The following is a 26,031-nucleotide window of genomic DNA, read 5'->3' as shown; positions in this document are numbered from 1 at the left end:
TCGTCAAAATAGTACTTATTTAGTACAGTACTTATCCTCTGATGTCGCTGGCGGCATACATGTACACCGGTTGAATGAGAATCTTCCCGAGTATTTAGGAATAGTTCACGAGAGGGTGCAATTAATTGAGATTCAGCGAGGCCTAGCTTGCAAGGAGGAGATAATGAATGCTTTGCAGAAACACCATTTAGGAATAATTTCTCAACTTGACTAAGAGAGTTCAGAAAAGAATCAGAGTTTCTATTGAATTGGAAGTGGGAAGCGCTATTGAATCCACTGATACCAATCATTTGTGTTCAGGTTCTCCCTGGTGAGTCAAGGTACATCCTACTGAAGGTTTGGGACAATTTTGTTGATTCAAACGAAAACATAATAAATCACTGCTAATATCAAGTGCAAATGTAATTTTTTTTACGGTGGGAGCCACCTTGTGGGGTGCACGCACAAAGGGAACAATCACATCGGTCTTCATCACGTACGGTACCCTATCCGTAAGGTTGATGTCATCTTTTGCGTCTGATGACTTGGGACAATGGGCTACCTGCGTCTGTGATAACAATAACCCTGGGGTTCTGAGCTACAAGTCCTCGGGAGGTTTCCGATTTTCCGTGTACAAACTTTTATGGGACATGTCCAAACAATACGAACAAAAAGAAGGGAACAATGAGGGCTCTCATAAATAAAACGTGTGGATATGTGTGGGTTTGTTTAAATCGAGGACACACATGCAAAACATCATCGAGGACAGGAGTCAAATCGAGGATGACCTCGATTAGAAAACGTGTACAAAACCAACTGGGAGCTGTTGCCAAAAATGTTTACACCATAAACAAACGTGTGTCTGTTTGGGAGTGTTCATGAGTTGATGGCCTCTCATCGCCGGCGTGATTGCCCGCACTGAACATGAAGCGGGCGAAAAAGGCAGCCTCCCCTGCGAAGCTGGCTACGTTTTTACTTTTAAATTGAAAAACAATGCGACAATCGAGGTGAACCTTTACTTCACACTAAACCATTATTCAATCATGTGAGACCGATTTGAAACTTCATTCATAAAACGGACGAATCGCCAGCGGTTTATTCTGGTTCAACTTTGTATATATTTTTGCTCTTCATCATATTCGATATTTTTTCTCCTATAAGGAATTTTCAATTTGCTTGTTTAGTTTAAATTGAAGAAGTACTTTTTTTTTCTATTTTGGAAATTTAATTGATTCCGTAATGGACGTAGAACTGGATTCATTAAAACTGTGGTCAGACTGTACACAAATTGCAGAGCATCAGTCCAATTGTAAAATATCCTAGAATTATATCCAGTTTTGAAAACAGTTCAGTGCACATAATAACAAAATGCACCGTGTATATTAATTACTACTTAGATGTAGGCCTACTTGTATGAAAAAAATAAACATGGAAAATGAAAACTAAAACACTACATTGTCAAGTGTTTGATCACACATTGTAAATATAGGGGAAAATTTAAGTATTGTCAAATTATCGTTATTCCATATTGATATATTTTACATACACGAATAAAAACAAAAATAGGCATTTTCACCATGCTTGCTACTCTGACTAAGGGTAGCTTTTGTAGTAATGTACTACGATAATATAGATCTAGGGTACATAACTTTTAAAGCATAAACACGCTTTCAAACATTTTGATGTCAGTAATTCCATTTACTCTTTGTGATGGATGCTAAACAATGAAAGCTTACTTTACTGAAAATGTTCATCTGTTTATTTTGATGATTTACAATGTGCAATACAGTATGCAACCATGGAGCTATGCAACCAAAAACTTTCCCAAATTACCGTGGACTTCTAACCTATGCATCAACCCTGCTTTATTGATTACATGCTTTATCACACACAAGTAATAAATGCACTAATAAATAAAACCACCACAAATTCATAAATCACTAGATATGATGCAGTGCCTAACTGCTTTAGGCCCAGTCAAAATGACACATAGTTAGGCAATGTCTACAAATGGATTGGAACTTTTCCCCATGATAGAAGTGGGTAGAGGATATAGCTTTCTTCTTGTATTGTGAATTCCTTTGTACAAACAAATAACTCACCAAATAATATCTAAATGAGAATATTGTTCTTGTATACATGTACACATACTTATACATTTTACTCATTGTCTCCATAATTTCATGAACATGTAATAATCAAGTAGGATATTTCTGCAGTTAAATTACTGTAATTGTCAAATACAATTATGATACATGTACTGAATACAACCTATCAAAATTATCTAAATATTAATTTAATATGGTGAGCTAATAAATCAGCTTGCAATGACAACTACTAGAGACAAAAGTCAATATAGACCTTTCTTTGCCAACCCCTGATTGGCATTTAATTAAGGGAATAAATATGCGCTTGGTCAAAAAGTTAAAACAAGTAAAACAAATCACAACTTTCTAACAATTTTGTTTAACAATTTGACTTCATATTTTGTGAAACACCCCTCAGGCCATGTCTATGGTATGTGCCTCGCATGATATGTGCCTCGCATGCGTAGTTCTAAAAATCTCCTTGTATGGAAATTGGCCCGCGCGAGGTGCATACTGCGCAATGTGGCGCAGAATGCAGCAGGCTCTCGACCAACAGGAATTGGTAAACTGTTTCAGGTATTTTAAAATGTTTTAAACATATTATTGGAGAGTTGAAATTAATAACCACCAAACAAAAGCTAACAAAGACTTTAATAAAAATGTCTCTTTCTTGCATAATTAGGATTCTAATATTCAATTTTTGGCAAATCTGTTGCCAACCACGACTAGAAAATTAAATCACTGGACACGTCACTAGAAGAAGGTCCTGCAATGAACAAAATACAAGAAAACATGTCATTGACTTTTAGAATTTCATGAATTTCTCTACTTTTATTTTGTACACTTATTATGAAGCAATGGCAGCACAGGTCTACAAATACTTCAAAAGTACTGTTGTATACACCATGCATTAGAAACAAATGATAAAGATGATTGAAATTAATTGACAAGTTCTGATATTTACAAAGGTTTGTAAGGCCAAAAAAAAAAATATTCGGTCTCTGGTCAGACCAAAGTTCCGGAATTGACGCGGCCACGCGGCTTTTTTTTTTTTTTTTTCTTTTTTTTTTTCTTCAAGCTTGGATTGTACAGACAAGGTAGGTACTATTTTGCTTTTTTGGTGTCCTCATGTACATTGGTGTCCTCCATAATTTGCCTTGGTGCTTTCGATCATTTGCCTTGGTGCAATTTCCCATTCCTTGGTGCTCTTTGGTAAAAAAAATTGAGGTGCGGAAATAGAGGGTGCTGTTGGAGCTACCGCGGAACATTTTGGGAAAAAAAAAAGATCGACGTGCATGATTAAAATCGACGCGCGCGCTGACCAGAGACCGACTTATTTTTTTTTTTGGCCTAATATGAAAATTGTAAGGCACTTCCTGAAATAGCACGTCAGTATTACTTTATACTATAGAAGGCAGTGATTGACACCATGATGCTTAGAAAAGAGTTGCTGATTACCATAACTTTAACCATAAGTAAGAAGCACCAAATACTTACAGTTCATCTTCATAGTTCTTGACTGGACACATAGCAGTGATCACTCTCAAAACCTCAGTGCCCTAAACGCGCATATAAAAAACACGGATTAGCTTTCTTTGAAATCTGCTCTAAAGGGATGTTAACATGATATAATATACTGTTAAAATATACTGCATAGGCTTGCTTAATTTCCAGCAATTCCATGGGTAGGGGGTGAGGGGTTAGAAATTTAGTCATGGACTGCCAGACATGTTTTGGTGGTAACATCATGAAATCTGTTGTCACCGTTCAATGCAAACGTTATAGAAAAGCAGTGTTGTAGTCGAGTACTTTTTTCCCGAGTACCGAGTACTGCTGAGTACTTAGGTTGCCGAGTACGAGTACTTGTACTTCCGAGTACCAGTAAAGGTCTTTGAGTATGAGTACTTGTACTTCCGAGTACTTGTACTTTCGAGTACAAGTATGAGTACTTCTATTTCCGAATACGGCCATACGGCCATACGGCAATGATTCATTGTGCGTTACTGGCCCAGGCCCAGTCAGACCGATATACAGACCCACTCACGGCTAGCTGTTAAATGTGTTTGACCGGACGTGCACATAGCAAGGATGTGATTGGTCTGTGACAAAAAACCTTAAAATTTTGTGCCTGAAGTGCAAACTCCGGCGACCATGAAGCGCGAAGCCATTACGGCGTCGGGTCCGGGGCCCGCTTAAGGGCCCCGGAATATTTTGGATTCTCTTTGCTCTGTGGTGCAATCTGAGGCGATTACTGGGCACTTTCCTCTGAAAATTTTGAGCAGAATTTGTTTAAATTTTAAGAAGAATTTTCATTCATTTGTTAAATGTACTCTTGTCCTTATGAAGTTTCTTCTGTATTCAAACCATGCATTTTCATTAAACAAGGATAATGCATAAGCAATACAAATGAAATTTAACACAGGACAATCGTTTATTAAGGACTGTTGACTTTCTCTGTTTTTTGTCTGCAATTGATGTTGTCATTACAGTACATATTGGTACAAAACACCTTTCCCGCGATCGATGGCTTTTCAAAGCCACTGATTCAATTGTATTTTACGTTCGTCAACAGTCACATATTCTTCCAGCCAATTCCAACAAAATTTATTTTGATGTGTTTATCTAGCTCTCGAACTGATAACTCTCCCCTCGATAGAATTGTCCTGTTGAACTTCGAGACCGACATGTTATCTCACTCATGTACGCCGCTATGCGTAAACTGCACACAGTCACAGACCAAAATGTACACAAGGTGCATTTGCCATTGAAAATATGTTTTCATCTGGTCCTCAGACAAGTGAACTATGTACACCATATTATACGTTTGTAGGAACTAGACTACATGAAGCCCGACGCTAGTATCGAGCCCAGCATACAACGTACGTACGCACACCACAATGTAAACTGAATGCACACAATAACCAACACACACACCCACACACGAGAACGACCGCAACACGCGCATGCTCCGTTAGTCTCAAAGTGCATTGATACCAGTGATCGATACTTGCAGGGCTAGGGCCGGCGGCGTGGGGGGACCGCAATGGCTTGCAATTACACATGAGTCTACACACATGGCTGCAGCCACTTCCCATAGACTTGTGTGTAATTTCAGGCCATAGCCAAGTGGCTTTGATCATGCACAAAGCTGAACTCCTGTCTCCAGTCTGCTTAAACCTCGTTCTCAAGCAAGGACAATTGCATGCGAGGGAATGCAAAAAGCACATGTACATGAATCTCGCAGCCCTACACACGAGGTGCAAATGCCATTGAAGAAAATACTTAGTCTGGTCCTGAAGACAAGTGAACTCACGTCCGGCCGAATACAATTTCGGCAGAATTAATTAGTACATTCTAACCCCCCCCCATTTTCTCAACTGATTCACACGATTCACGTGGGTTGACTTTTGAGGCTAAAAAAAACAAAAAACGGATTTCCGGAAAAAAATGGAGAAATCACATCCCTGACAGAGGAAAATCAGGAAACTTTTGATTTCGCTGCAAGCCAACCAACCATTTCAAACTGAAAGTATCGATAAAACAAGGCCGTTGTAAGTCAAGCTATTACCATTTTTCCCCGAGTACTGCTATTTGAGTACAAGTACTTTGATGATCGAGTACCATTTCGAAATGTCAAGTACGAGTACTTTGAATTTGCTGCCCGAGTATGAGTACCATCATTTCGAGTACGAGTACTTTGACATTCGAGTATCAGTATGAGTACGAGTACTCTAAAAAAAGTACTCGATAGTACTCGAGTACGAGTACTACAACACTGTAGACAAGATGTAATTTTGCGAATGTTATTAGACATCGTCTGACACAAAGTAGCACTGTCTGTCAGCTGGGGTGGGGTGGGGAGGGGGAAGGGGGCTAAATGGGGGATCCAGACTCCATCAATTTCATATTTCATACAAACATTTGTAATGAAATTCCTCTTGATATCAAGAGTTATGACTGACTTATATGATCGTAAAATTTTACTTTTGACATTTTCATCACAAAGTGTGAATTATCCACACACAGTGCTGGTGTGACAGTTGATTTGTTCACAACTGAACAGAATTTGAATAAAAATATAACTTCTTACATCTAAAGACGTCATAGCCTCTTTCAGAATATCTTGAGCAGCATTCAAGGAGATGTCAGTCATACACTTCCCATCTACCATCATCAGTTGGTCTCCTTTAAAAAGTTGTCCTGTCAAAAAAACCAAAAAAATTAAAAAAGCATTTAAGAAATACCTTGCAAAACTTACATGCACAATACAATATCAGGTTCCAAACTAAACACCATTTCATGCATGCTATGTGGAGCTTTTTATGACAGACACTTGTACAGACATTATATTTGATTAGTTATCCCGCTCGTGCTCATGGAATAATGTAGTGCGTCTGCGTCCCACATACCACTCAGCCGAATCTTCAAGCAAACTTGATGCACAGTAAAGATAGAACACGCACGCTCTACACAAACTTTTCAGCGGTTATCTTATTACTTGTGCGTGTTGTACAGAATGGCGCATGCATCTTAGAATAGTGCAATATGCGGAGTACAGTATGGAGCGTGGCCGCGCTACACAGTTATATGTAGCACAGCTTGTTGCCATGGATCAACCAATCAGGATCGAGGATTCAAGTTTACTTGAAGATAAATATATAAACACATATCAGTGCTTTATGACGACTCTCAATTGGTTTACACGGTTATCTTCAGTTGAAGAGTGGCTAACATCCTTAGCTTTGTGGCAAAAGTGGCAAAAGTGGCAAAAAAAGGAATGTATTTCTATTTTTGCCCATGCATAAAGTATTTCAGTATTTCAATACTCACAAGATTTTTAAGAGCCTGTGAGAAAATTGTATGTCTACTTTTAAAATGCGATCAAAACCCCTGACCCTGGATAAATACCAGCTCATACAGCCCAGGAATGTGAATGAAAACAAATTTGACATTCTGAAAGATTGAAAATGACACCTGAATTGTTTGTGTGCAATCTTGTTGAATTCACAGCACACGTATTTGCTGTGTTGTTGTCAGCTTTCAATTTTATGCCAAGTATCTACATGCCTTAATGTGTGTGGGCAGTAATTGCTCACAAATTTCATAACTGGCTACTTTCATAGTGGTACAGAATAGTTTAAATGAAGAAATTTGTCCCAAAAACATTAAAGGGACACTGCGTCCTGGAATACGCCCAATTGGGCTACAAAATGCGTTTAACAAAATCTTGTTAAAAATCCGAAAGAACATTTCAAAGTATAAACATCCACACAACTATCCTTTAAAAACTGGGCGCTTTTGTAGTATTCTTGTGTCATTCGTGTGAGAACGACTTTCTGGGTCCACTTTTGGGACCCAAAAAAGTTGAGCTGTTTGTGCTAGTTGTGATTCCAGCCGTAAGGGTTCGCCTTTTGCGGACGTGTAAGAAATCACATTTTGTGCATTGGTGATTGGTCACCGCTGTTCGTGAGCACGGTGCTGTGTACGTGTGTAATACTAGACACACACAACGTGTATCTTACATCTTATGAAAACGTCAGGAAACACGTATCATACTCCGTCGTGTCCGATGTAAACAATCGGGGTATTTTTTTTTCTTTTCTTGGGAACAAACGGTAAGAAATAGGTTGGTTTCCTTTCAACCAGATGTTTGAAGTAAGATAAGTAAACAATCCAAAACATAAAATTTTGGGGGATTTCAGAACGCAGTGCCCCTTTAATATATATAAATTACTGCATTTGCTTTTTAATAATCACTTTTGAAGTCTTACATTTTAAAACAGCACTGCTGGTTTAGAATCAACAGCAATAATACATGTAGTGATGGGCTAGTATGATGCTTACCACTGCGATCAGCTGCCCCTCCTGAGTAGACCTCAGCTATAACCACCCTCCCTGACAATGGAGAACCTATACCGCCTTCAAGCAGCATCTCTAATGGGGAATCCTTGACAATCTCTATCTTACAAAGCTTGCGCCCATCAATCTGACGGTGGCTAAACTGTTATCATGGTAGCAAATCAGAAAACATAAAGATTACATGCAAGAAACATGATCACGGAAGAAACTGTTCCTTGTACTTTTCTTTAACCCTAACCGCCCTGAATCCTTCAAAATCCTCTTTGCCAAAGTGGAGGAATTTGGAGGATTGAGGTTACATGGCAAAAGTGCGTTACTGATTTCGTAGGATGCACTTTGTCAAGGTATTGGGCCTGAGCTTGTGTTGTTTTTGCTCAGCCATGCATAAATAAAGGCCTGGATTATGCTTGAAATCCTCCATACTGCTCCAGGATGTCACTAGCCAAGCCTCAACATATTGACAGTCACTGCCGCAGGATTTTGCAAGATTCAGGAAGTGGTCACCTCTCCACAGACCATATTCGTGAAATAATAGAGGAATTTGCAGGACTGAGGCTGATTGCTATTTTTCCATGAGGCCAATTGGAGGATTTTGCAGGATTGAGGCTTCATCCTAGCAAAAAGGCCTAAGAAGTTAGGGTTAAAGAATAAAGAAACATTAAAGATTTGCGTTATGGTGTCGTCTTACTATTTGGTAACTGAATACAGCCTTAACATAACAACATGGTTCAATTTTGCAAGTTTTGCCAAGCTTCTCATCCCAATAATATTTCCAGTTTATTGTTATTACGAGAGGGGGTAATGCTCCCCGCACCCTCATTTATCATCAATGTGAATTATTGAGCACAGAAATAAAGACAGCAGTAATTTTATAAGCATTTATGATGTCCCAAAGTTTGTTGAAAAGCATCTGAGGTGTAAGAGTGAGTGGGCAAATATGAATGTGCTCTTCACATCTGCTTCTTTTCACTTAACAAAAAAAAAAGGAGGAGGACCAGTCAACAAAATTAAAGTCAGTTGAGCAACTGGAAGCAGACGTATTATTTTTCTGGCCTCATAAAACCACGCTGCTTACTGACAATATGTATAGCACTCCCTCAATAAGACGCATCAATATTATAGTACCAGCCAATACTAAAAAGTCCTTTAGAAAACTTTTGCACAGCATTTTTTGGTAATAGCAGCCTTCCATGCTGAATCGTCTTTTATAGGATAACAGATGAAACGTGGGTGGATGTCATCCTTAATTTTTGAATTCAAGGGGGATTTTCGAGGTTCATGTGTGGCTGAATTCTATGAAATATATACCGAGTGCTTACCAGACTGTAAGGATCCTTGTCCCACCATGCCTTGGGCTGAGTAGAATCGGATTGCTTTGCCTGTTTGCTTATTGGTGGAGGTTGCCTTTCCTCATCAACTGAGGCTCCAGACTGACCAACCTGTACATAGTTCTTTTCAAAGGTAAAGTGATTGATTCATCACATTTAAAATCTTGGTATTAATCTCTTTTAACTACAATAAATATACAATATTACAATCGGCAAAACAAGATAAATCCCCAGTATATTTCATTTGAAATTGAAATGTAGTATAATTGTACCTTTTGTTTGAGGAGTGGAAGCAGACTGAGTGCAGATTATGTTGGCCATGAACTCATGAGTGGCAATGACATCTGATGCTGCTGATGAATGATAACGGTGGATAGGTGATAGCAAGATGAGAAGGATATGATTTGGCAAACTACTGAACATGATAATAATAAGCGATAAGTCTGAGAAATATTAAATGAAGTAGAATCCAAAATATGTCAGAGAGTTAAGTCATTCTTATTCACTGACAGATGATCACATGGTGAGGTAATACTTCACTTTACAGTTGTATTGTTCAGGTTCATCACTGAAGAGTTTCATCTGATTGGAAATTTCACTAGCGAAAATGTTCTTTTACACAAATCAGTGATGTTTACCTGTTTTTCAGGTAAGCTTTCGCTTAAATTCACCAGATAGATGAGGGACGCCATTCACATACAAACCGAGCAAGACAGAACTATTAATCGAGACTTGGGCCAATACACTCTCTCTTCAACATACGACCCCATTCTCTCAGAGACCGTTGTACTATAATAGTGCCATCTACGACGAGAAGTTCATCGACACTTCCGCCATCGGTCTGAGGAAGCTTGCAGAAGCAGCAAGCGAAAGCTTACCTAAACAAGAAAAGTAGTGTTAAAAAACACAAATGCCCCGCAACCATGCCTATTTGCATTACATAACACCACTCCATTAACATCAACTTACCTGGGTCACATGGAACGTTCAATAACATTGTTATTGTTTTCTTTAGGTTATATATGTAATGTATTGATGCCTATGATCCCATAATGAATTTTTGTTTTTTGCTTTTCTGTTGGGAAGTCATTGTATGTGATTTAAGCAAACTGACTGGATATTTTCAGTCTTAAGCAAGACATTTCTCAAAGGCAAATCCTTTGAGCATAATCCTTTTGAGCATCTACAAGGCCTACATGGAAATAATAATTTTTAAATAATCAAAAGAAAATATGGTTATTTGAATAAGCTTGAGTTATCATAATGACATCATTTCTTTGGTTTTTAATTTTTAATTTTTAATGAGAACAGTTGGCCTATGGGGTCCGAAAGTGACTCAAAATCCTAAGAACAACCCATGGAGCTGCATACATGTTCATGTACATGTACTACGGTGCAAGTCTTTAGTTTTAGTGTTACATGTACATGTGTGTGTTGAGAAAACTTTTTTTGTTGTTTCAATTAAAAATATGACTGTCCAAAAAAAAAGGGTGGAGAAGCCACATTGATTATACAAAAAACATGTATAAATAGTGTACAGGCCCCCTAATATTTTATTGAGTGATTACATTTGCACATGTATACTGGTTTGGTAAAAAAAAAAAAAAAAAAATCAGATCAAATAAAATCCTATTGTTTTAATCCTGGCCTTTGTCTTATTCATTTTCTGTAAATTATACTAGCAAGCTACCTTCATTGTATCAAGGTATACATGGACATACAATCCATCCAGATATCGCTGTGGAACCAAATGCACACACACACACGCACACCCAGTCCTGTTTTACTATACGCCTGAGGACAGCCTATTGTGTTTCCCTTTGTCCCTGTACTTTAACACTTTCCCATAGACTAAGCACGTAAACGTACGATCGAGGACAGTTTTGAACAAAAGCACCGTCGTTTGAGGACTGACAGGATCTTTTGTTCTCCCTTTGTACAGTCTGTCCTCGAGCGTAATACAAGACAGGAACACACACACACACGTGTGTAAATGCCGGCAATCGTGGTCGCCCCATTGTCCCTAAAGCCCTGTCCGCACTGGACTTTTTTTGGTCAAACTAACCGAGACTATGGGAACTTTTCCCATTTTAAGTCCAGTGCGGACAGCCTGGGACGTTTTCCTCTCAGTTACTTTTCCTGAGTCCAGCGGTTACTTTTACTGGCCAACTGCTGCCCAGGAAAATTGACCGGGTGCCCAGGAAAACTGACCAGATCACTTTTCCCGAGACGATAAGTCCAGTGCGGACAGTGCGAGTCGGTAAAAGCAGCTCAGGAAAGCGTACATCCGGCCCGAGCGCCCTGTTATGAATACAGAGAACGCACGAACCTGCACGTGCAGTGGCTGAAAATTAAACACGCTGCTGTGTATCATCAAGTCCGAGTGGTAAAATCTCGTTACAAATATATTTCAACAGAGAATTACATACACAGAAAAGAGAGATCACATTGTGGGAATTAATTTGCAGAAATTCTCTTTCTCCACCGAGGTATTTTCTACGATCCACATTCGTCCTGTTACGCTACTGTAGTCATGCTCGGCGCATCATGGTCCGGTACCGTACGTAGGCCGTAGTCACTGGTTCCGGTCCTACATCAAAGCTTTGATTCTGTTAGCATGCGATGGGAACCAACGAATACTGATGGCACTGCTGCCGCACGGAACATCGTACAGCAGCATGGCCTTGATGTCGTGCATCACAATGCGTCAGAAATATAGGGTTTTTCGTCAAGATTTAGCGTGTCAAGATGAAATGTTGTGTCATGTTGTGCATGCAAATGGCATGTGTAATATGAATGTGCGTATCGGCGGTTGAAAATGTGATCGGCAGTTACTGTTTTCTGCGTGGACGTTCGGTCAATCGTTTACATACGAGTTTACATACTCACACAGACACGCACGTGTGTAAATGCCGGCAATGGTGGATCCCCCATTGTCCCTTATCCTCTTTCCTTTGTTTGTACTCACTTTTTAGCGACAGCTCTCATTGGTTTTGTACACGATTTGAGATCGTGGGCGTTCGGTCAATCGTGGACGTATTGTTTGCGCCCCAATTCTTTTGTCCTACGTCCACGATTGCCGGTTTTTACATACTCACACACACACACACACAGTCGTGTTTTACTATACTCTCGAGGACAATGCTTTGTCTTTTCCTATGTCCCTGTAATATAACACTCTCCCATAGACTAAGCACACAAACGCATGACCGAGGACCGATTTCAACAAAAGATGACTCTCGAGGACAACAAAGAGTCTGTTGTTCTCCCTTTGTCTGTCTGTCTGTCCTCGGGGTGTATATAGTTCACGTACACACACACGGACAGACAAGGTGGAAACAGTATGCCCCTTCGGCTTCGACGGCGGGACATAAAAACAGGTAAATATCACTGATTGTGTAAAAAGAACATTTTCGCTAGTGTTCTGATTCAAGTACACATGCCACCCTTCACACCCATAATCAAGCGGTCTTTTCTTTGTGTGTCGGTTCATGCAGTGTATCCCACTGTAAGAACTCATACAATGAATTTACAACAGAAATTAAACATGCATTTGTTCACGTATGTTTATTCTGATCAACATGTTCAACGCTTGATTGATATTATGTAATGGTGTATTTTGCTTTAGAACAAATATAATCCTGTCTTTGTGATATGAAGCAATTTTCAAGGATGTTTAATTTGTTTCACTAAATGTTGCTTAGTTTTGGATCACACTCTGTGATGCTGGTGAATGTATCACTGGTTCCTGTATTACCTTCAACCCACTAAGCACAGACAGTAGTGGGTACCAGCCATCTGAAGGTGATGCAGTGCAAATGGGCAGTGCAAAAATGACCCTCTACTGATGAAGTTTCATTTCAATTAAAAAAAGTTGTTGTTTCTGCCTTCCTGGAACTTAATTGCCACAATGATGGACAGAGAGAAATCTTGAATGTCTACTACTTCTACTTCTTCTTCGTTGATTCCACGTTGGGATATCACGCCAAGGATAGGCAGGTTTGAAATCAAAGCCTGCATATATTGCTGGGAAGGCAAGCAGGCCAACTATTCATGCAGGAATACAGTTGTCAAGTCTAAACACATTTTGACAATTCAGAAAGCCAGTCCAATAATCAGCACAAAACTACTGGCAGCCTTACATGCACACTTGTACTGTATACATGTATGTATGCATGTGAAGTTTTTCATGCAATTTCTTGCCAGCAAAGTTTTGGCCTTAAAATTCTCCATCCCGGCAGTTTACATTAAATGATTGACTGCTTTAACTCTTTCGCTACGGCGAGCCGCTGACAGCGGCTCACACAAATTGTACATGTCGTACGGCAAGCCGCTGGCAGCGGCTCGGTTGCGTCGCTATGAATAAACAGGGTATCCCCATGACGTGTGCCTTATCTACATAATTTATATCGTATAACCTCTGACCCTAGTTTGAGCCGCTGCCAGCGGCTCTCCGTCTGGCCGGGTTGCGCTGCAGGTTATTGTGAGCAGTTTGTTTACGGAGATACATTTAAAGATGGCGGCGCCCACATTGACGCTCGGCGGAATTTCCAGCGATTTATTACGTCCAAACGGGACAAAATAGGTAAATTAAATTCCGCAGCGAAAGAGTTAAAGTCGTCATTCTGTACTTCTCAACACATTGTGCTGATGTATGTTTAGTTTCAAGCAAATGTCCATGGATGAACCCCTTCTTGATAACCAACCCAACAAGGGGGACGAACCATGTTCACAGGAACGGAGTGCCCATCTTTCTTTTGAAGCGATTGGGCCAGACTTGAGTCCATGAAATGCTGCTGTGGGGGGGGGGATCGCCACACCTCCACAGCGAGTCTGTTACCTTCCCAGCATTGAATAATGCCGGTACCCATTTAACACCTGGGTTGAGAGGAGTAATTGAGGTAAAGCGCCTTACTCAAGGGCACAACACGCATGGCCGCGGCGGGGCTCGAACCCACAACCTCACGATCATGAATCCTGTGTCCTACTCTAGACCACACATGCCCAAGCGAATAAGTGCACCAATGCAATATAGCCATACCTCTTTAGATCTGAGGGTAATAGTCATCTGACTGCTTGATTTCAGCTCCATGACAGCTGTATCATGGGAAATATTCAAGAAACTTGTGCCGTTGACATCAAGAATTTGATCTCCAATCTAGGCAGAAAAGAAAAGCAAATAAACAAACAACCAAACAAACACAAACAACTAAACAAACAGCGAGTTTAAAAGGAAATTACTGTAGGTCATGTTTTAAATAATTCACAAACTTAGACACGGTATCAACTTGATGTAAGTATTTAACAGGGTTGATATATACTATTTAAACCAGAAAGTCAGAGAACTTGCCTTGCAGTGCTGATGGAGGTATATGAACACATGCACCTATGATACATTATGGTGCATTTATAGCTACATTCTCTAGTGCTAGAAATGCATACGTAGCATGAAAGCACTCCAGTGCTGTTTCTGTTGTGTCAGTGTCAAGGTTTGACAGCCATTTATTTCAAAACATGCCAAACTTTGGTGAACAAAAAGGGGACATTTCAAAAATACCCGTCGGGACTGTCGGCGCTTCATTCTCGTGCGATCCGATGATGAGTGTACATGTACGAGCATGTCTTGGGCGCATTCTGTGTAATATTATTGCGTGATCGACTGATAGCTAGCTGCACAAAAGATAGATAGATTGCTCACCAACACATCCACTTTTTGTTGTGATTGATCGATCGCACAACAAAAAGACATATTTTGCTGCACGATCGGGCTATCACGCAAGCAAATCGACAGAGGGCCCCCATTACACACTGGTGTCCGTGGTGCTGAGCACAAATGCGTTAAATGGTTACAGGCACCAGCCCAGGCAAATTGAAGACATCGTGAACGTGTGCATGCAGTGCAAACGTCCGTCATGTGCGTGTGTTTATGCAGTTGTATGGAGCTATAAATGCTGCACAGAGCACATGGCTGACTGCCGGCCAATTGTTCGCGTAGATTAAGAGGTATTTTGGGTAAGTTTGTGTTTTCTTTCTAAACAAAAATACAACTTACTCGCTTTGTTTTTATGTAATTTTTTGCAAACAAAACCCACCTGTCATTTTAAATGTTCATTTGCCAACCGTCATGTTTTATTGTCCATTTCGCAAAGTGCCTGTCCAAAATCACAAACTGCCCATCCAAAAGACGGGTGGATGAGATGCTGCTTGGGCTTGCCTTGGTGCAAAGGATTTGTTGTGGTTTATTCAATAAGGGAACTAGCCGTATATCTGAAAGCCGTTTATATGCCACCTACTAAAAAAATTGCAATTTTCCTAATTACCTTAAAATTGAGTGTATCAGCCAATGAGCCAGGATTTATTTTCAAGATGAAAATGCCGGGCTCATTTTTGTGTCCGGTGCCAATTCCACAGCCCAATTTCTTGCCTGACTGTAGATTAACAAACACCTTGCGTTCTGTCTTCGTTTCTCCATCATTCCCTGTTCCTGAATCAACCTACATATCAAACAAATATAAATGGTTAGAACACTAGCCATACATGTATTTAATACACATGTAGTGTTATCCAAATGTGAAGATAGACAAAGATGGAAAGTCTATTATGAATGGAAATAAATACCGGTCAGGGGCCTGGTTGCCGATAATGGCGTCCAGGCCCCTGACCGGTTAGCCAATCCCATATCTATTCCTTTAATAAGACTCAATAGCTTCAATTATATCACAGCACTTTCAAATCACGGCAAAAGTAGTATTCCTGAGATCAGTCCAGTGGTCAACGATTAAACATTTTGAGATCTCCAACCCCCAACTTTAGCTCCAGCTCTGGAGTTTACATCTCCATTTGAACGTAAGCTGATTGTCAGTTTTATAACCAACATTTCATGATCCTAATAGGCTTAAAGCTAGCTCCAGAGTAGCCCCTCGTCTGAACATACCCCTCGACTAATTCTCACGTCATATGTGATCATGTAGACTTCTGCACCGACCTTTGGTATCGACAGCCAGATACAGTGCTAGATTTATAAATGCATGGGCATATATTGCACCAAACCAGGCCAGCTTGCAAAGGCAGTTGCATTTTACTGATCTAACTTTGTGTGTGTCTGTGAATGTTTTTTTCTCAAGTTATTGTGAGCAATGGTCATATTTTTCAGCAGCAACCACATTGGGTGGAACACAAGTGACAACGTTTGAAGGCATATTTAACTCCTCCCTGAACTCTTGCACCTCCCACTATTCCAATTTTTATGCTAAGGCAGAATTTGCAATCCTATATTTAATCCTGAATCTACACACTTTTACGAAGACGGTGAATCAGAATCATTACTTCAAACTGAAGAGTTGTCACACTTTGTCCAAGAAAGTGCTCCATAAGTTATTTATAGTACTTGGACATGAAGCACGGCAAGAGTTGCCAAGAAGAAACAAATCACAGGCAATGATTGCACCATGAAAAGATTCTGAGGAATGTTGAGGTAAATATACCTGAAAACCTGACTGTCCCTCGTTGATGAACTTCCAGGTAACAGGATCTGATCTGTCATTCTTCATTGGAAGCATGCCAGTATCTGAAGACATACATACAAAACATTTGGGGGACAATGTTGAACACATATCTTGACATACTAAAACTGGAGACATAACTATTCTGTATTATACAACTGACCAACAGATCCTTGTCATTTGATTGGTGGAACGCACATCACGTAACATCCGTTATTGCTCCCATTCACGCCGGGGCCCGAAAAGCCCCATTCACCCACGGGGAATGGGATTTACTATTTAACAGTTAGGATCATCCTTGTTCCATGACGCGGTGCAAATGAGTCAAACATTTCATCAAAAGGTGGTCTGGAAGAGAGAATACATTTCCCACCAATTTTGTATTGAAATAGAAGTTCATTTTAACTGTAAATCAAATGACAAGGATGTCACAGATATTGAGTGGCTTTAAATTGTGAAATGGGAGGAATGTTACCGCTCGGTAAAATCTGGACTTTTCCATTTCACTCGGCTAGAAAAGTCCAGATATTACCTTTCGATAATATTCCTCCCATTCCACTCAATATTTGTATAAAATGCAGACCTTACAAGCAATTCTATTGTAATTTGCATGCATCAGACTTCAATAGGCTTTCAGAGGGTTTAACACAGTTTGAATTTCACTACTTTTTGGTGATGCCTCCACATTTCCTATCACTTCTTATTAATTTATTATGGGAATCCATGTTGTGTTGATTTTTTTAAACAACAAAAACAAGTTAACATCAGTATTTCAAGCAAGGAGAAGGCCCATCATATGTGGTCATACTGCACCATCTACCCGTCATACTTGCAGTCCATACTCGGACTTCAAACCTACATGTGTACAAGGCTAGCTATGGGCCTGGAAAAGACGCAAACATAACAGGCATGTTGCAATGCACGGAAGGAATGGATTGAGATGGTTAGGATGACTGCAGCAGAATAAGACATTGTTTGGTTGTGTCAAAATAAAGAGGAAGCCTGCCAAGAAACCCCATTATCTTAAAGAAATGTCTAGGAAATACTAGCATGTAAGGAAAACTCTTCAGCAAATCTGACATCTGTGTTAAGCTCTACTTACTTCGAACTTTCAATGTGAGTGTTTTGCTCATTCCAATAGTGGATATCACTTCATTATTTGTGGCTTGGCTGATGTTGTATCCATTCAAACGAACAATTTCATCTCCCACCTTAAAAAAAGAACAATACTTCACTCTAAAATTCAGCTTAGGTTCAAGACCAACAATAGGACTCTCTCAAATCACATCATTTTCTACAGACCAGCTACGTACATCGGCATTTTGAGCGTCAACTTTCGAACACATTTCGAGCAACAAGCGCGTGTTTGGAACATTTTCAACACTGCCTGCTTGATTGCGTAATATACGCAGTTGCAGTTCTCCTACAGAGCACAGAGATGCCGTCTTTTTTTGAGAGAGACCTATAAAAACATAATTCCAGATAGTTTAAGATTTGATACGAGAATCAATTTACATTAAGAAATACATATCCTATTAACAGGCATGTATAGTTCCAATGTGGAAGCTTAAAACTGTACACTTAGTTTTTAGGAGTAAGCAAAGAGATCAATGATTGGTCAAAGAATACTAACGGGAAATCCTGAAAAAGAGGAATACAAGGAGTGCATAGCAAGCAGCCAATAAACCCCATCCCTAATTCCCATAAAAGCTATCAAACTCTCACAGAAATGCTCATCAATGAGGATTTTTAAATGTTGTAAAAACAAACTTATGGCTTATATTTTTGGGATTTTCAAAATGAAGATAAGACACGCTGAGATACCTTGAGTCCTTTTTGAGCAGCCAGCGAGTCTGCAATGACTTGAGATACAAGCATTCCCACTCCAAACTCAACACCTCCGCGTAATGCAAAACCAAGGTTTTCATTTGCATGTCCAACAAGTCTGACGGTCCTCAATTTCTTGCTGTTTAAATGACAAAAATTAACAAATCGTTAATTATACTATAAAGTACAAAAGGTGTATGCGTGTGTGTGTGTTCCCGAGTTGATCGTTCATGAGTTGATTGCCCTTGAAGCGGACGACAGGCGGCACAGCCGTGCTTGCGACAGGCGACGAAGCCAACTCCCTTGCGTAGCTGGCGAGGTAAACGTCCTTGCATATTCACAGAAGAAGATTTTTTTTAAAGTTGCTTGCTATTTAATACACAAAGAAAATTTCATTCACAAAAATATCAGCCAAACTTTTGCAACTCCTGACTACTTTGGGAAATGTGTGGCAGTTTGATTATATTCCTAACTACATAAACAAGTTCATCATTGGATGGAGAGGTCTGTTTTTAGTTTAAATGAATATAATTGTGGTAACATTCCAGGTATAATGTTAACTGTTAACCCTAACCGCCCTGAATCCTTCAAAATCCTCTTTGCCAAAGAGGAAGAATTTGGAGTATTGAGGTTACATTTCGTAGGATGCACTTTGTCAAGGTCTTGGGCCAGACCTTGTGTTGTTTTTGCTCAACCATGCATAAATATAGGCCTGGATTATGCTTGAAATCCTCCGTACTGCTCCAGGATGTCACTGGCCAAGCCTCAACATACTGAAATTCACTGCCACAGGATTTTGCAGGATTCAGGAAGTGGTCACCCCTCGAAAGACCATATTCAAGAAATAATGGAGGAATTTGCAGGATTGAGGCTATATGCTATATTTCCACGAGGCCAATTGGAGGATTTTGCAGGATTGAGGCTACATCCTAGCAAAAAGGCCTAGGGAGTTAGGGTTAATGATCATTACCAAAGAAGGATGGGGGGGGGGGGGCTAAAGGACCTAACCAAGTTGCCACTCCCTTCCTTGATTATAATTGACATGGTGATGATCTGGTCATGACAGTTTATCCAGATAATAACATTTCAAACAAAGATAATTAGCAGAGTTGAAGTTACCTAGGTGATTGAGGAATAAGCTGGTTATACAGCATTTGCTGAGAAGGCTGGATGAATGTACGCACTTCATCTAACAAAACCAGATGGTCTGGATGAATGATCACTGATTTAAGGGTGTCCACAAAATCATGTATCTCATGGTTCCTGTAAAATACAAAATAGCCAACATAAAGTTATGTACAATGTCACTGTCCAATAGTGAGTGGTTTCATTGCGTTGTGGTGTGTTTCTTTGATGAGCCACTATGTGATGAACATAGTGGCTGAGAGAGGACTGGATACATGTATCTCAGGCCAAAAAAAACCACACACTTCTGCTTCCGATTACATGCCTTTCAAAAATAGGGTCGGTCGGAAATTTGGTTTTTTTTGCCATTTTTTTTATGTTGATTGAATGGGGTATTCAATTATATGCGAAGTTTGAGCCTGAACTATTTCCATTGCACTACGTAAGCTATACAAAAAAATGGCCACAAAAAGTGAATAAAACCTACCTTAATTATTGTCAATGTATTTACGTTTGATAATTCTTAAAAAATAATGGAAAATTCAGGTCGTGCGCACCATATGCACAATGCTAGTCAAGACGGGAAAATGGCCAAAACTCTGTGTGTGATGCATGCACTGTGTGCATGTACGGTGGCCACAGACCTTGTTTTTACGGTAAAGTAGGCCAGCCAAATGTGGAAAAGTTCTCTAGATAATAATTTCACCGCTTTTCTGGGTTATAGCTGGCGTCCATGCTAGATCAATTCTTTGAACCATAACAAACAAGATGCTCTTGTTAATTTTGACCCTAAATATACATAATTTGCATAAATCATTAATCCCTGCTGTGTAAGATATCTGTTCCCCACATTTGGGTATATTTTTAATTTTTTTATTGTTGAAAATTTTATTTTGGTGATTCTACTTACACATCCTTACTTCACTGACTTTTCTAAAGCATATAAGGGACTGAATATTATTATGAGGACACAGTAACGATCCAAAATGGCTACTCTTACACCCCAAAGTTTTGCGCATTTACCTTGTCTCCAGATATCTTCAAATGGTCTTGCGAAACATCAGTATATGAGCTTCAAATTCAACAGGTTGCTTACTGGCACAGTTACCCTATTAAAACCTTATTGAAAGGCATACGAACAATGATAACATTGTGATATTTAGCCCAGCAAACAGAACGGGGAAAACAAGGTGTCTGTTAATTGGCCTAATTAGTGAAGGGTTGCCTATTAAAACGTGGGAGACTTGAAAAAATTTAAGGAAATTCCCAAAATTATTGGAGAGAAAATTAATGGAAAGAAAACATACTGACATTGACATAATTACTGGAAGCATTTTTTTTTATTGGGGGGGGGGGGAGGTTTCCTTGAACTTATTCAAGTCTCCCACGTTAGGCGACCCTTCGCCTAATTTAAGCCGAGTTTACAGACAGCCAGCTCATTTTCCCGTTTTTGTTTGCTGAGCTAAATATCATAATGGTATCATTGTTCACATGATTTTTATGCAAATAAGCAACCTGATGAACTTAATGCTCATCAATACTGAGGTTTGGCAAGACTACTTGATGATATCTGGAGACAAGGTAAATGCGCGCAATTTGTGCGTATAATAGTAATAGTAGCCATTTTGGATCATTGCTATGTCCTCATAATTATTCAGGCACTAACATGCTTAAGAAAATGTTATTTAAGTAAGGGTGTGTTAGTAGAATCACTAAAATAAAATTTTCAAAAAATATAAAATAAAGAATATACCCAAATATGGGAATAAATATATTATGCCGCAGGGATAATTATAATTTATGCAAATTAGGTATATTTAGGGTCCAAATTAATGATGGCATCCACCCACATCTTGTTTGTTATTGTTCAAAGAATTGATCTAGCATGGATGCCAGCTATTACCCAAATATGCTGTCCAAAGTGTAATATTTCTCTTTGGTCAGTCCACTAGTAGAACATTTCGGGGGAAACACGCTGCATCGTATCACTCCAAATACGAGTTGTGTGATCTCAAAATGAACTCTTGAACACAGAAAATACATACACAGACAAGAGAAATCAGACTCTGTGAAATGCAAAAATGTTCTTTCTCCATCAGTGTTTTCTTGGCATTTTATGATTTTTACGATGTCGAAATCGACCAGTTGACAGCACCGCCTGCCATGCATAACCATGCTAGCGCATAGCCATGCACAGACTGGTTACCGCATTTTCATCATGTCTTCTGAATTGCCATTAAAATTTTTAGGGTCACAGCCTAAAAATAGGGTCGTCTGGTAACCGGAAGCAGAAGTATTTTTTGGGGGCCTAATCCTACCGTACATTTATGCAAAATTGAATTATTTGAACAATCTTCTCAGTTGTGCTACACATATGGAATGTCAGGTTTTTCTTTGCAATTCTTCTAATTACTAATTCTGAGTGATAAATGTAGCAATAGCAAATTGCATCTCTCTTGTTCATGTTACATGCACAACAGTACAAAAACCTATTAAAAAAACAAAACAAAAAACGTAAACAACTGGATGCTTATTGCAGATACATGTTTACGTTTACACGTAAATATACATATGTACATGCACTTACAGCTGGTAGTCCCTCAAACACTGATACAGCTTGTCTCTGTCCGACTCAGCTTCAATTAAAGTATTTACCTGTGGAAATATTAAAAGCAAATAAGGGAATAAATTGTGAGCTTTGGAGGTTTTAATCACTCTGTTTACTTTAAGACCGCTTGGAGTCTGGGTGCTGATAATTACCCGAGCAAAAGAAGAGTTGCGCATGCCTTCATGAGGATTGTGAACGTTCAACCAATAAAACGGTAAGAGGCACTGGATTTTTAGGAGTCCAAATTTCTTGTGACACTGGAAAAGTGTTTAAGACCAGCTAGCCATGTCTTTATCATCCGTTTAAGACCGGCCACGTGACAGACTCTCGACCAATAGGAATGGGTAAACTGTCTTAGGTATTTATGAATAAATATTAAAATCAACAATATGTATTCTTTTCACAGTTTAACAAAGTGAAGGCATCCTCCTACCTTTTTTTGTACTCCCATAGACATATGCAGGACTACTTATGTTCATTAAGGGTGGCCTACACTCTAGCATAATTGAAAACATGTTTAGATCAGGCATGCAACTGAGAATACAGAAGAAACGAGGAAACTCCAATCCACAGAAGACAAGACAATTTTTCAATTTGTACTGGCATTCATGAGAACTAAAAAACGAGGACATCTGCGGATCCGAGGAAAAGTTGCATGCCTGTTAGATGAATTGTATGGCCAAGAAATATCTGTTTGAAAAATGGATCATTGGGTAGAATCTAATTTTACTGAGGCAAATGCATTGCATTCCCTTCCCATCCTGATTGCATAGCCGCAGTGGTATAAACAGATGGAGACACCAGCACTGTGTGATATGAAGACATGTTTTCCGCTGTTCCAACCCTGACCACATACATTGTCATTGGTATAGTTGTTTGCTGTGTTGAGGTAGTTTTTCCCCCCTCAAATTTCTTAGGACTTAGGAACTGGCGTTGTTATTGACGCCACGTTTACGGGACTAACCATGAAGCTATAAAAAGGAAAGCATATTTTACGGGTTTAGTGAGGAATTTTGGTTTCTACGCATGCCATCCCATAACTAAGGTCTGTGCTTACAGGGTTAGCACAGAATTTTTCTGCTAGCAAGGTTAGCACAAAATGGTGATCATAAGCACAGAATTCTGTGGTTTTTAATAGCATGCAGAGCAGAGCCATGAAATGGGCCTGTAGAGTGTAGGCCAAGTTATTTGGCGATCATGTAGTGTAGGGCCCCTGTTTAGTTTCGATCAAATTAGAGTCAAGGGCGTGAAGGGTGTTTTGTATCACTCAAAAATGACCTTTTCAACATTAAGCAGAATGTCACATTTTTTGTAATTTTTGAACAGTTTTTAAAATAAAAAAATAATTTAAAAGTGGATTTTGTTCCCTTAGTTATAGCATGGAGGTATAGGAACCGGGCCCATAGACGCCAGTTATTTTTTTGGGCACAACTGTAGAATACAGGGCCACTCCATTCAATATCTGCGCATCCATGGCTGCGTGGATGCCCAGTCGGTTTTCTATAGCGCCCTCTGTTGATTAAAATTTACATCATGCCCACTCCCCATCCACGCATCCAATAAAGCGCCCTTCATTGATTAAAATTAATTTCATGCCATCCGCGCATTTCTATAGCGCCCTCTTTTGATTAAAATTTACTTCATGCCCACTCCGCATCCGCGCATCCGGGCATCCAGGCATCCAATAAAGCACCCTCTATTGATTAAAATTTACTTCATGCCCATCCGCGCATCCAGGCTTCCAATAACGCGCCCTCTATTGATTGAAATTTACTTCATGCCCACCCCGCATCCGCGCATCCATGCATCCAAGACGGAATGAGTGGGTAGGTTGGGTTTGGTTTTAGATAGGGAAATAAAGTAGTGGGTCCTATAGGGTAAATACAGTAGAGGGTCCTGGGGTAAATAAAGCGCCCTCTATTGATGATTTCATGCTCATCCACCGCGCATCCAAGACATCCCAAGCCGTCTCACTCGGTATATATACTACGTACTTGTCAATAATTCACTCTCTATAGCGCCCTCTATTTATCACAATTTACTTCATGCTCATTCACTCTTTATACCGCCCTCTATTTTTTGATACATCTACATTCATACCGCACCCGCGTACGTACGCATATACGGTATGCCTGAGTCTCATATAACAATGTTGCTTCGTTCTCAAAAGAGTGCCATTCTACTCAACGACCCCACCTCACATCACATCGCATCCAACTACAAAAAAAACCTTTTCCAGCGTGACCCTGCATTCTATAGTTGCTCCTTTATGTAGTGACTGGTTAAACATGTTAATGATGTTAGACTAGCTTGAGTAACTCCAGCTCTAATGCGATAGGCATTAGAGCTGGAGTTACTCAATTAAGCTAATGTTTAATACTCCTAGAACTATGAGTATGAGGCTCCACGGCTATGTGAATCCCGGGACATACCGTTATTTCGTTTTACCATTTTGGATTTCCTCAAAAACAAAAACAGTAAACGGACCATTGACCGTTTTGTCGTTTTACAGTTTTGTAAAACGGTCACACGGTATTAAGTCACAAAAAACAATTACCTTTTTATTGTTTTTGTAAATTGTAAAAAGCGATAAACGGTTAGTTGCTTTATTTTTAGAGTGTTGTTTACTAAAACATGACAATGCCAAAACAGTCAATAGTCTTGTCGACCATTTTTTATTTATTCAGGTTTAAGTTGGCAATTATAGCAATGCACCTTGGAATGTTAATGTGTCCTTGGGACGGTCACTGCCTGTGAAATTGCCCTCCTTACATTTATGTCGTTCTAGTTCTCATGACAGAATTTGAGAATATTGGCTATTGAAGAGCCGCGCTGGACTCCAATTTCCTCCAACATATCTGCAACTTCTTCATATGTCTTACCATCCTGTAACCAATAATGTCCCCCTTGAAATTTCCCAGCGCCATTTTTGCTTGCAACTCTTCAAGCCCCACCAACTAAATCGCAGTAGATGGGGGTCAGGGTCACGCCAGGAATCACACCACGCACGAATTATGCCGAGGTAACACTTCTTCGTGCACGGCATGGCCCCCCTCCACCCCTTGCCCACTATAAGTACCGCCACAAAATGCACTACGGACTGTTAACTATGACACTGAAGTAAAAGAAAAAACAGCCTGTATTGAATACTGACCGTTTTGCTGTCTTTCAAAGTTGTTTGTGTAAAACTGTAAAACAAAAATCATTGATCGTCAATCCTCATGCTGTAATGAAATTTATGAAACTGATAAAACGGAATAACTGTATTTATCTTAATACCGCTTGTCGTTTTACAAAACTGTAAAACGACAAAACGGTCAATGGTTCGTTTACCATTTTTGTTTTTGAGGAAATCCAAAACGGTAAAACGAAATAACGGTATGTACTCCCGGGATTTACGTGGAGCCTCATACTAGTTCTAGGAGTAACCACCTTTAATTTGAAGTTGGAACTTCGACCGCCTGAAACCTCCATTTCGTTTGTATTGACTACTGGAACTAAGTTGAACTGGTGGGTTGTATGTAGTCCAAGTGTCCAACACGAGATGCACAACTAGTTGGTGTGATGTTCCTCTCGGAATCGGATGCTTTATACGAACTGTTGCTACACAAACTTAACTGTTACGCAGAACTAGAAATGTAGTGTTGTTCTGTTTTGGTTTTGTTGCGTTTTCCCAAATAAGTAGAAAGAACAATAGCGCCCTCTACAATTGATAA

At 39.6% G+C, this 26,031-nt stretch overlaps 1 protein-coding gene across 1 annotated transcript; it reads right to left on the bottom strand.

Moving 5' to 3' along the window:
* Nucleotides 1-1,034: 1,034 nt before the first annotated feature.
* LOC119728676 (harmonin-like) lies at nt 1,035-25,996 on the bottom strand. The gene is made up of 13 exons (XM_038200994.1): nt 25,748-25,996; nt 22,295-22,362; nt 19,702-19,845; nt 18,580-18,721; nt 17,858-17,966; nt 16,738-16,820; nt 15,574-15,747; nt 14,295-14,411; nt 9,245-9,376; nt 7,911-8,067; nt 6,157-6,266; nt 3,564-3,625; nt 1,035-2,832 (listed from the first exon to the last, which is right to left on the bottom strand). The coding sequence occupies exons 1-13, from the start codon at nt 25,787-25,789 to the stop codon at nt 2,820-2,822; spliced, it is 1,353 nt and encodes a 450-aa protein (XP_038056922.1). The 5' UTR covers nt 25,790-25,996; the 3' UTR covers nt 1,035-2,819.
* Nucleotides 25,997-26,031: the final 35 nt, after the last annotated feature.

The sequence above is a fragment of the Patiria miniata genome, unplaced genomic scaffold, assembly GCF_015706575.1.
Source record: "Patiria miniata isolate m_02_andy unplaced genomic scaffold, ASM1570657v1 HiC_scaffold_20, whole genome shotgun sequence".
NCBI lineage: Eukaryota > Metazoa > Echinodermata > Asteroidea > Valvatida > Asterinidae > Patiria > Patiria miniata.
Note: the sequence above shows the minus strand (reverse complement) of the source record. Positions and strands in the feature narration are given on the sequence as shown.